This window comes from Spinacia oleracea, chromosome 2 (assembly GCF_020520425.1).
Source record: "Spinacia oleracea cultivar Varoflay chromosome 2, BTI_SOV_V1, whole genome shotgun sequence".
Taxonomy (NCBI): domain Eukaryota; kingdom Viridiplantae; phylum Streptophyta; class Magnoliopsida; order Caryophyllales; family Amaranthaceae; genus Spinacia; species Spinacia oleracea.
The window spans coordinates 107,014,533-107,025,720 of NC_079488.1; the positions used below are offsets into that span (position 1 = coordinate 107,014,533).

At 37.7% G+C, this 11,188-nt stretch overlaps 4 protein-coding genes across 8 annotated transcripts; 3 read left to right on the top strand and 1 right to left on the bottom strand.

Moving 5' to 3' along the window:
* Positions 1-608: 608 nt before the first annotated feature.
* On the top strand, positions 609-2,121 carry LOC130467698 (uncharacterized). Its single transcript, XM_056836292.1, has 6 exons — positions 609-692; positions 799-923; positions 1,075-1,238; positions 1,303-1,541; positions 1,659-2,001; positions 2,099-2,121. The coding sequence occupies exons 1-6, from the start codon at positions 609-611 to the stop codon at positions 2,119-2,121; spliced, it is 978 nt and encodes a 325-aa protein (XP_056692270.1).
* Positions 2,122-2,154: 33 nt separating this feature from the next.
* Positions 2,155-2,781, top strand: LOC130467699 (uncharacterized). The gene has a single exon (XM_056836293.1). It carries the CDS (start codon positions 2,155-2,157, stop codon positions 2,779-2,781), a length of 627 nt encoding a protein of 208 aa, XP_056692271.1.
* Positions 2,782-5,500: 2,719 nt separating this feature from the next.
* On the top strand, positions 5,501-10,441 carry LOC110786241 (uncharacterized). Of its 5 annotated transcripts, none has more exons than XM_021990775.2 (5): positions 5,501-6,902; positions 6,989-7,050; positions 7,296-9,096; positions 9,613-9,721; positions 9,804-10,441. In XM_021990775.2, exons 1-3 carry the CDS (start codon positions 5,823-5,825, stop codon positions 8,074-8,076), a joined length of 1,923 nt encoding a protein of 640 aa, XP_021846467.2. In that variant the 5' UTR covers positions 5,501-5,822; the 3' UTR covers positions 8,077-9,096; positions 9,613-9,721; positions 9,804-10,441. The 5 variants fall into 5 exon arrangements, with proteins under 5 accessions (XP_021846467.2, XP_021846475.2, XP_021846484.2 ...); XM_021990783.2 differs by having other exon boundaries at positions 9,836-10,441; XM_056837704.1 differs by having other exon boundaries at positions 5,505-6,902; positions 7,296-9,076.
* On the bottom strand, positions 9,802-10,219 carry LOC130468083 (non-specific lipid-transfer protein A-like). The gene has a single exon (XM_056837706.1). It carries the CDS (start codon positions 10,217-10,219, stop codon positions 9,860-9,862), a length of 360 nt encoding a protein of 119 aa, XP_056693684.1. The 3' UTR covers positions 9,802-9,859.
* Positions 10,442-11,188: the final 747 nt, after the last annotated feature.

Consider the following 11,188-nt stretch of genomic DNA (forward strand, 5'->3'; position numbering starts at 1 on the left):
GGGTTGAGGGAACAGATAATCCAGGGTTAGTTTAGGAATGTTGTTGCAACAATTGAGAATCATAGGAAAAAAAAAGAGGCATCTTAAGGAGAGACAAGATGAATTGTTAAGGGCTCAAAGAGAGGAGGAAGAGGCATTGAGGAAACAACAGGAAAGGGAGGACATTTTGAGGGAAATACAGGAACAAATGGAGTTCACTGTGGCTATAGAGGTCCCTGTGGTTGATTGTGAGGACTTGAAGGTTGAATATGTGAGAATCATTAGCAAAGATGATGCTGATGAGGTGTTTCCAGGTGGCTCTCACCCACAACCAACACAAGAATCCCCACCCCCAAAGCAAAAACCTGTTGCTTCTAAGTCAAAAGCCAAGGATAAGTCTGCTGCCAAGAAACTAACCCCAAAAAGGAGGTCATCAGCTAAACCAGCCACTCCACCACCTCACTCCACTTAACCCCCACCACCACATAAACAACATACCAAACAACCCACCAAACAATCCACCAAACTACCCACCCCACCACCACCACAACCCACCAAACAACCCACCCCACCACCACAACAGCACACCCCTCCACCACCACAACCCACTCCTCCACAGAACAGCCAAAATGATGAGCCTGGTGATGTACCTGATTTGGGGTTTGAGGATTGTCTGGATGGTTCTTCAAAGATGGATAAGGCCTATAAAAATGGTAAAATATGGACTGATCAACCATATGGGTCCATTAAGTTAGAACCCTGGTTGATCTGTTCAGATAAGGCCACATTTCTTAAATTTTGAGAAGTTATTGCATACAGTTGGGGTTTGGGCTTAGTGGTGAGAGGGATGACAATAGGAGGTACACAGCAGTGTGTGCAGTAGAATCATGTGACTGGAGGATACATGCTAGTAGGTTGTTTACTATGTTAGCTGGACAATTAAGGTGATTAGTGGGTCCCACAGAACTTGTGGGAGACTTGAAGAGAACCCAATGGTGACCTCTGAGCGGTTGTATAAGCACATGTTAGGGGGAAATAGAGGCCAATCCTGGGATTCCAGTGGAGACATTGAGGAGGTTGGTATGCACATGAGAGGTTCCAGTTGATTGTGAAGAAGAGGTTGTTGTACAAGGTTATGAGTATGGCCAAGGAGAAGCTACATGGTGGTTGGGCTGAAGCATATGAGTTGCTGCCTAGATATGTTGAGATGATTAAGCAAACTAACCCAGGGAGTTATGCACTGATAACATGGGGGACCAGTAGTGGGGACGTGAACCCTAAATTTAGAGCTTGCTTCTTCTCTTTTTGATGCACAAATCAAAGGGTTTTTAAGGGGTTGTAGGCCTATAATTGGAATAGATGGGGATCATTTAAGTGGTTTCTACAATCTACTGACAATAGTTGACATTGATGGGAACAATGAAATATTTGTTCTGGCCTATAGGATAGTAGACACTGAGAGATGTGACAGTTGGACCTACTTCATGAGATGCTTGAGGAAAATGTTTGAGCAGGAGGGTTGCAACAAAAATGATTGGACCTTCATCAGCGATAGGATGAAGGTATGTACTGATCGTTACTCTTTTCTTATGTTTATGTTTTTATATTCCCAAGTCGGACACTTGAACACGTACCCGACTAACATTAATGTACCTGTTTGTTGTTTGTGTTGTTTGTAGGGTGTTGAGTTGGTAGTTAGAGAAACTTTTCCTAGAGCAACTAGGAGAGTTTGCTGCCAACACTTATACATGAAGTGTAAGAACAATGGCTTCAGTGGATCTGCATTCCACAAGCTCTTTTGGATAGCTGCTGATGCATACAATGAGTATGTATTTGGTAAGGCAACGGTGAAGATCACTGAGCATAATCCACAAGCTCTTTTGGACAGTTGCATTGAGCAGTGGTCTAGGCACAAGTTTGATTCTACTGTTTGTTGTAATCACAACACAACAAACTTTGTGGAGTCATTCAATGCATGCACAAAGACATTCAGAGACATGTCTGTCTTCTCATTATTGGAAGGTATAACTCCTCAAATCACAGTCATATGCATAATATACCCATGTTTTGTGTTGTTTGTTGTTGTGTTGTGTTTAATGTTATATCTGTTGGTGTACAGCAATAAGAAGTTGGTGTGTGTAGAGGGTGGGGGTTATATTTGACAAGGTAGTTGACATGGAGGATGGTCAACTCAATGCATATGCATTAAAAGAGTTGGAGGAAAGAACAGCTGAGTCCAGGTTATGTTACGCCACAGCCTATGGAGGGGGTGAATTTGAGGTTATGTATGGACATGTCAACTTCCCAATTAGGCTTGCAACAAGAAGCTGTGCCTATGGGAAGTGGCAGATCTGTGGAATCCCTTGTAAGCATGCACTGAGGGTGATATATGACCAAAGGATGAACCCCCATGATTATATCTCCCCATGGTTCAAGGCTGCTGCATACAAGCTCACCTATGCAGAACACATTCATCCCATGGCAGATCCAACTCAGTGGCCTGACTTTGGCCTTCCTACCATTCAGCCTCCAATCATCAAAAGACCAGCTGGCAGACCTGCTAAGAAGAAAAAGAGAGGGGCAAATGAACCCAAGAAGGGGAAGAGGAACACCAATGTCAAATGTGGAAAGTGCAGAGAGTTTGGTCACAACTCAAGAACATGCAAGAGTGGAGAAACAAATGTCACTGGACCAAGCACTTCAAAGAGGGGGTGCAGCAGGAGCAAGTACATCAAAGGGGGAACCAAACACAAGGAAGAGGTCAAAGACAGCTGCTTAGTCACCTCAGAACATTTTTTGTGAATTGTAGTGCACAAAGTTAAACTAACTTAGTAAATTCAGTTTAGTCAGAATCAGGTTTTGGAAACAGTTGTGCATTTTAAGTGGTGTTTGTCCACTTAGAGATCATTTTTTGGAAATAGTGAAATACTGAAATGCTTAGAACACCTGTTTTTGTGCAGTTTCAGTGGTGTTTGTCCACTTAGAGATCAGTTTATGTAAAGCCAATATGCTTGAACAAGTATTTATGGAACAAAGTCTCTCTTTATTTCATGAAATTTGTTACAACTTTACTTCATTGCTATCTAAATCAGAAATGCAAACATTAATACACCGATTTTTATTGCAAAATTGATCTGCCGTTTCTGTCGTTTGATCTTCTTCTTCAATAGTTTCAACTCTTCATGCATTCCCCTGCTTTCTTCTTGCATTCCCCTATTTTCATTAGCTATGTTTCCCTTGCTCTGAACTTCATCAATTGTCTGCTCAAGAAAACCTTCGCACCACTTGAAATTGTCACAAGGATCACACTTGTAGTAAAGCTTTTGCGGATTTTTTGTCGTTTCCGAGCTTCTAATGGAAAATCTTCTCCCGCACGAGCAATTTTTATTTGGAACTCTAATATATGCTAAATTTGGGATGGAGAAGATTCGGTTTTTGAATGAAAGCTCATGGCTAATTAGGAGAGGGGAAAGTAGCATTTATAGGCAGCAAGAATATACCGGCTATATTTTGCTCCCTAGGTATAAAAACTAGCCGTTAAATTCAAATTCCTGCAATTTGGGTATCTAGTGCAACTTAGTTTGAAAATAGGTGTATATTGTGCAATAAGTTTATACATAGGGGTATAGTGTGAAATATAAACACGGCTTAACGGAGAACTAACGGAAGGTCGGTTTAGGGGTATTTGGTGCAAACGTGGAAAAAAATAGGGGTATATTATGTGATTCGAAAGACGCGGGGGTATTTGGTGCGTTTTTGCAAACCTCATGGGCATTTCACGAAAAAACCGTATAATTAAAGTAGACTAGTAGAGTGATGGTTAACGAGAGGTGGGAAAACCTCCAATTCTCCTTTCTCACTTATACCACGTCAATGGCCATGTCATACCCACTCAAAAGGCAACTAATCAATTCACAACTTTAATGTTTCAATCAAGCATTAATCACGCGGGGGGGGGGGGGGGGGGAAAGGAGAATTCAAACTAACAATAAAAGGAAAAATAACCATTTACAAAAAAAGGGAATGGCAAAATTTGTATTAATTAAATGGAATATAAATACAAATAAACAAAGGAAAAAAAATAATGACATAAATATTTTTATGATGGAAATTTGAATAACATAAATACTAGTATGTGTCCGTGCTAACGCACGGGATAACTAAATTTATAATCTTGCTAAATCAATACTCTGTATAATAACTAACAATGTGTATAGAGAATCAACATCACAATGGACATGAATACTCCGTATAATGTTTGGATAAACATAAAAACCAAACTAAGAAACTAATTAAGAGCAATAAAGGATATTTATAGAAAATCATGATGACCTTTACAAATAAAAACTTAGAAAATGATCATGTGGTTAATTTTAATTTGCGGATACCATATCGTAATAATAAAGTTATTTTTCTAATCTCATTCAAGTTATTATTCTCATCTAGTTCAAAGGATTGTCGTTAGCCGCCACCCACATTACTTCATTTCTTCTCGTGAAACACGTAGAATAAAAGTAAATGAATTCATGTGATGCTTACGTAAAGATTTTGTTGATATGCTTCATAATTTTTAGTCTTTATAAACTTGAGTTTTTATAATCCTCCAAACTTATTAAATCTAAAAATCATAATTTTTACCAAATGATCCTTATACTACGTATTTTTTTATTTCATATTACGGGAATGCTTTACCCTCTAAAGTTAATTGTCATATTTTAAAATTCAATCTATCTTATGCGTCTTTAATTGTGTGGTTTTAATGGACGTACATTGTTATTTGTTGGAGATTGAACCGGAGATTTTGGAAAATAACTTTATAGTGTATTTTTAAGATTCTAACTAAACCAATTTTCTCATTTAGAATCTCTATTTATTAGGATTTTAGTATGTATAATGGAGATTGATCGAAATTATATTATTTAATTTCTTCCCTACTCTGTATAGTGTGTATCATTTCCTACGTACTTGTTCTTTTTACTATTTATAGTGTGCTATATACGTATTACTTATTTTAGGTTTATTTCTGAAATTATATTATTTCTTCCTATTGTTGATTTTTTATGCTTATTTCGGGAACTTTGATTTTTATTATGTTAGATTATAACTATTTAAGATATGTAAATTTGATTAATTGAGTTATATTAAATTAGAGAGTGAATGACGAAGGGTTTGAGAGGAAAGGGTAGAGGGTGTTTTAGACTTTTTGACGGAAAACACGAAATGTGTTATTACGGTTAAGCCCTCAGATATTTCTTTCTATTAGACCTGATCAAAAGTCGGGTCGGGCCGAGAGAATAAAAACTGCCCGTTGTGTCGGGCCGGGCCGGGCCAAGTTTGTGTGCCCAAATCCCGCTATTTCGGGTCAAAATTAACGGGTTTTTCGGATCGGGCCAAATTTATAACTAAAAATATTGTTTTATGTTGCCCAAAACCCGCAATTTTTTAAAAAAGTTCGGGCCGGACCCATGATGATTAGCTCTACTTTATACGATAGAGATTCAGAATAAAAAATCTTGCTGAGCTTAACTTCTCTAATTATAAAGAAAAAGAGATTGAGAAATAGGGTTTTTTAATAGTTTGGGCGACGTTTCTCGTGCGTCTTCTATTCCATCGGCGACGAGCGGCGACTGGTGGTGTGAGGTAGAGATTAAGAAATAGGGTTTTTTAATCCTTTGGGCGACGTTTCTCGTGCGTGTTCGATTCCATCGGCGACGTTTCTCCGGCGACGAGCGGCGATTGGTGGTGTTCTTTGGTTGGTCTGAATAGCAATTGGATTCAAGGTTAGTTATTTAGGTTTCAATTATAATAGAAAATTAGAACCTGTAAATTTATAGCTTAAAAACATGATAGAGATTGAGAATTCATTGCCAGTCCGTCGTGTTCATGAGCGGGAGGAGTTATTGGTGCCTATTGCCAACCAGGATGTCTTAGGTTCGCCATTATTTGAGTTAAATTACATTAGTGTAACCACTGACACTTTTCAAAAATATGATAAAGAGTCTGGTTTTCCACTTCTTACAATGTCGTTTCTCGAGCTTTATGGCCATATCACTCTTACTGATGATCTCGACAACACATTCACCCTTTTTCGTCGTGACGTTGATGACCCTAAAACCGTGTTTCTGCCTGATAACCAACTTCGAGCAAAAATCATTCAGAATTTCGAACTTCAAACCCCTCGCGTCTTACCAAAGACAATTACCTTGCATTTTTATCTTCTTGACAAATATCGAAATATTGTTATTCTTGATGAGAAAAAGTTCATTGATTGCTCTAGAGAGTTGCCAATGCCATATGATAAAGATTTCCTTGTTAGTTATGACAAATATCACATGTGTGGAAAGTATAGCTCTTGTCTTCAATTGGTTGATGTGTCATACATCATATTCAAGTGTGCAATATCTGCTTGCGTTGGCATTGCGGTTGTGGAAACTGGTGGAGAAGGTGGAAACGATGGAAGGGTAGGTGCTCAAGTAAGTGGAACTATATCTGCTTCAAATAAAGCGACAGATATGAAAGTTATGGTTCTTAATAAGTCACCCGGCGAAGAGTTGAAGTTGGAATTTGGAGCTTTTGCCAAGTTGTCTTACTTTGCCGTGCCATCATATTCCTTGCTTGACCTTGAAGCCAAATTGAATATCAATGGCGAGCAAATTTCCAGTAAGGATGATGATTTGTTATTTGAGCCAACAAGCGAGTGCTATCCTTGGTACCAAAAGGAGATTGTGGGGAAGAAATGTCGTGTCTTAGTGTTTGTTTCTTGGAGACATGCTATTTATTTCCCTGATTATGATTTATCTGAGTTTCGGGGTGCCCATGAAGAAATTGAATATCCTTTCTCAGTTAAGAAAAAGAGCAGTATTCCAAAGTTTAAGGAAAAGGGATCAACAACCATAAAGTCAAACCATACAAACGAATACAAGGTTGGTGCATTTGCATTTGTTTTTGTTGTTTTTTTTGTTTGTTGGTTTATTTGTGGAATTAACTTTGCTTTTTTCTTATGTTACAGTCCTTTGATATCAAACCACGAGTGCTAGCCTCGAGCATGCTGGAGAAGAGGGTGAGGAAGTGGTAGGTGTCTCGCCAACCCTGTTATAAATTAGTCGCATATCATTTGGGAATGGGCGATCATAAATTCAGAATACCAAAAATGATGGCCTGATGGGAAATGTCATTTCTAATGATTCCAGTTATCAAAGTTCAGTTTTTGAAAATTTAAATTCATGTTCTTTTTACTTTTAAAGTTTTGTAAATTGATTTTCTTGATAGATTATTTAAGATGGAAACTGATTGTGGAGTAACTCCTGCTTTTCTAGGAAATCTGATGTTGAAAAACTTGTGGAAGTTTTCTCGATTTCCATTTGTTCATCTGATGGTGGCCTTACTTCTACTGTCTATGGTAAAATCTCGTGTATTGATTACATTGGGAAGTTTGTTATCTTCAAAAGAGATAAGAAGAAACTTGAGAGGGTTGACACCTTGCAATCTGATGGAACTGTACAATTGGGAGAGCCTGGTCGTTGTTACATGTGCCCATTTTTTTGTTTAAATTTTGACATTAAGGATGATCAAGACCGTGAAATCTGCGTGGGGTATGTGTCCCATGATTCCGCACCAGCTGATAGTTGGCTTAATAGGCGGCTCTGTTCAGTTGTTCGGGGCCAGTATGGTTATGCTGCCGTGTACTATACAATTTTCAGCGATGCTTTAGAAGCCAAACTTAAATGCACTGTAGAGTCTGTCACTGGACGTGCTGTTTATTGTCAAGTTAGTGGCAAGATTATTGCTATGTATAGCAATAGCAGATACCCTACCATCTTTGAAAAGAAGTTTTATCGAAGTACACTGTTTAATAAGGGAAAGGGGGAGTTTGTAGATTCAAATGATGGTAAAATTCCATTGGAAAAATCTCTGGTTGCTGTGTCACGTGATGATAAACTGATTGTGGCAGCAGACATTTGTGTGCGGATTGATGGTTATCCCAACTTATTGAAGTTTGAGGCAATGTTCACCCCTGAAAATCCTGAGAAAAGAATCATCAGTGTTTGTGAAGGATCAAACTACAGTTTCTCTGTTTCAGTGGAATGGAGTCAATGACTTGTTTATCGAGTCCTATAATCAAATTTTACTACTATTATTTTTTAGGATATATGTTCATATCTGTTTGGTGAAACGTTTCTGTTCATCTGGGTTAATATTGCCCATCATCCATCCTAAAATGATTAGTTTCTTTAAGAAAGTTGTTTAGCTGCTTGTTAGGTTTTCGACTGGTGAATAAAAAGTTTTTAATCTAAATTATTACCTTTTTCTAGGTTTTCGACTGGTGAATTAAAAGTTTTTAATCTAAATTATGACCTTTTTTCTAGGTTTTCGACTGGTGAATTAAAAGTTTTTAATCTAAATTATGGCCTTTTTTCTTCTTCTAATTATAATTATGCATGTAGTGATTAGCAATGTTAGAAGTACTACTGATTTTAGTTAAATTCACACTGCATGTTCTTGGTATGGGAAAGGTTGAAAACTGAACAACAACTTGTGACTTTAGAGCTCACTGCCTTCATAACTTATGTACTTATGGGATTGTGTTTTCCGTTAGAAGTTTACGTTTTTAATGAAGGTTGTTTGTCTTGCTGGTTTAGGTTGATCGGTTTTGATGGGTGTTCGTTAATTTTTGCTTATGCTTTCTGCTTTGTAGTTGTGATTTGATTTTTTTTGGTGGATTAATTATGGAATGTATTATATGAATGTTAATGCATTTGTTTAGCTAATCATATGGCAATTCCATTCTAAATTGTTTATTATATTTTTGTAAGTACTTATCGAATCATATCGCAAAATGTTTATAGGCAGCTGGTGAACTTTAGCAGGATCATATGTTGTATCATATGATCTCCGGCACAGCTGATCGGCTCTTGGCTATACCCGCCGCCACGTTGGCACTCCACTGCAGCAAGACTCTTTAGGGATGGCCGCGTAATCCCTTATGAAATCTGCGCAGGGTGACAACTCTGTTATGACAGTTCTGCATTTGGTTGACCGTGTTTCGAACAAGGCAGAACTTGAACCGTACTGTGGCAGATGATGCAGGGCTAGAATGGTAATAACAACACCAAGACAGTAAGTTTCCTATCATTTTTGGCGTTGTCATTGTAGCTTGACTTTATGTTGTATCTCAACAACTCGATTAGATCCCTAAACATGAGCTCGGACAGAAAGGTAAGGTCTGTAGTTTTCAGATTGTTCGCGTAGTTTCATTGTCAAGATTGGATGCAAGTGCAAAGAGCATGGCCTTAGAATCTGCTCATTGGCTCTCAAAATGGTCTTTGTTTTAACGTTTAACCGGCTTTTTCTAAGGTCACTTCTTTATATTTTACTCAGTTGCATATTTCACAAACTGTCTTGGGTAGCTGATAATCAACATAACATACGTTCGAGAAAAGAATTGCTAGCAAAGATATATATATAAGTAAGATAATTGATCATCTATTTCAACTTTCATGTAACTCAGAAAACAATCATTTGAAAGCAAATCTATTATTTGATCCAGGTAGCATTATGATGTTTTATTCCTTCTCAAATAAGAGTACTCCGTTAACATCCTAACATCATTGATGATCTTTCTTAACTGGACAGGAGAGCACTTATTTTAGCAGCACCTGCAAAACCTGCATAAAAATCAATTACTTAGAAACACAGAAATTATGTTCAAGATGCTCGGAACACATTTAAGAACAAGTTTTAGGTAACTTACTGCAGCTTAATCACTAAATGTGTAGCTTGTACTTCATTCAGTTCCCAAAACTAATCCTGCATAGAAAATACAGTAAGAAACTTCTGACAACGGCAAAAATAACAGAATGGGATGCAATAAAAGAAATGATTACTTGGAGCAGTCGGTGTCTGAGCTGATTGGAGGGAAATTGAGGTTGACTGCGCATTTGCTAGGCAGAGAAGCAACAAGAGCAGGATCATAAGTAAAGGCAGCCATTTCAGTCTTCAAACAACTGCAAATGGAGACCTGGTTATCATGGGTCATAGCCATGTTCGCCACATTCTGAACCCCAGTGCAACAAATATCTGAAGGCGAAGGAGATGTGTGTGAAATGTACGGTAAACAAGGGGCAGTATATGATACCACATCCGGGCATGAAGGAGCAGTTTCTGCACTAAAGGTTGATCTTGCAAATAGTAAGCTCAGTACAGCAATGTAACCAAGAAAACAAGTCATTTTGTTTGCCATAATATTGAAGTTTGTAATGTAGCTTAGCAGAAGAGGAAGTAGTGTAGTACAGGAAAGATGTGTTTGTGTGTGTTTGAGAAAGGAATAGTGGGTTGTGCTATAAATATACACGATTGGGGGTTTAGAAGCTACAATTTCTGTGTGGAAAGTTACTACTGGGAAGAAATCTTCTTTCTGCTTCCTAGATTATGCCACAAATTATGCTGTCATGCTTTTTGCACACATTCTTGTTTCCCCAACAGAAAACTAAAGCATTCTATTATTGAAAGATTTCAAGCTGGTAAGAAACTTTACCTAAATGGTAGCTTGAAAACTTAACATGGGGTATGTTATTCTCCATATCCTTCATCCAGGCAAATTGTGAAAAGTCCCTTAAGCATGTTAAGAACAGTGTCATTGCTTTGTCATAAATAACTTGTGCTCCAGAACAAGTTTACCAGCACAAACAACAAATCTCAATACAGGTGCTCCTATAGTATTGTTCTCGTGCTGGTTAACCTAACATATGGACTACAAAGACATGAACAGTATTAGACAAGCCAGAAGGAAACTATGCAAATGAATGTTAAAGACTACAAATCACAATTTATGGAATTACTAAAAAAACAATAAAGAATGCAGCACAGATCCATCATACCTGATGTGATATTAGTTGAAACTGGAAATTATTGAACTCATGCCAGTACCTGAAACAAAAGTGTCTCGTGACACATACATAAATCGAAACCAGAGTTTAACTAGCCACTAGGGCTGCCTTCGGCAGATTGTGCATGAGTTCCACCACAATCTGTAAACAAAATTCCATACCAAATTTCAAATCGTCACTAATGAACCTTTATAGTCATATTATAAATCAAAAGGGGATAATATCTATATTTGAGTCAAATTTGATATAACCACAATTATTTTTTCTTCTTCATTCTTCTCGCCCGTTAGTACATCGCATTTGATGGCAAAATCGATTTGTAA

Excerpts from the sequence above, each read along its gene's own strand:
- LOC130468083 (XM_056837706.1), bottom strand. The coding sequence starts at position 10,219 with ATGGCAAACAAAATGACTTGTTTTCTTGGTTACATTGCTGTACTGAGC.
- LOC110786241 (XM_021990775.2), top strand. The coding sequence starts at position 5,823 with ATGATAGAGATTGAGAATTCATTGCCAGTCCGTCGTGTTCATGAGCGG. Across the intron at positions 6,903-6,988 it reads ACCATACAAACGAATACAAG|TCCTTTGATATCAAACCACG; the intron begins GTTGGTGCATTT and ends CTTATGTTACAG. Across the intron at positions 7,051-7,295 it reads GAGAAGAGGGTGAGGAAGTG|GAAATCTGATGTTGAAAAAC; the intron begins GTAGGTGTCTCG and ends CTGCTTTTCTAG.
- LOC130467698 (XM_056836292.1), top strand. The coding sequence starts at position 609 with ATGATGAGCCTGGTGATGTACCTGATTTGGGGTTTGAGGATTGTCTGG. Across the intron at positions 693-798 it reads GGATAAGGCCTATAAAAATG|TTGGGGTTTGGGCTTAGTGG; the intron begins GTAAAATATGGA and ends TATTGCATACAG. Across the intron at positions 2,002-2,098 it reads TGTCTTCTCATTATTGGAAG|CAATAAGAAGTTGGTGTGTG; the intron begins GTATAACTCCTC and ends GTTGGTGTACAG.
- LOC130467699 (XM_056836293.1), top strand. The coding sequence starts at position 2,155 with ATGGAGGATGGTCAACTCAATGCATATGCATTAAAAGAGTTGGAGGAA.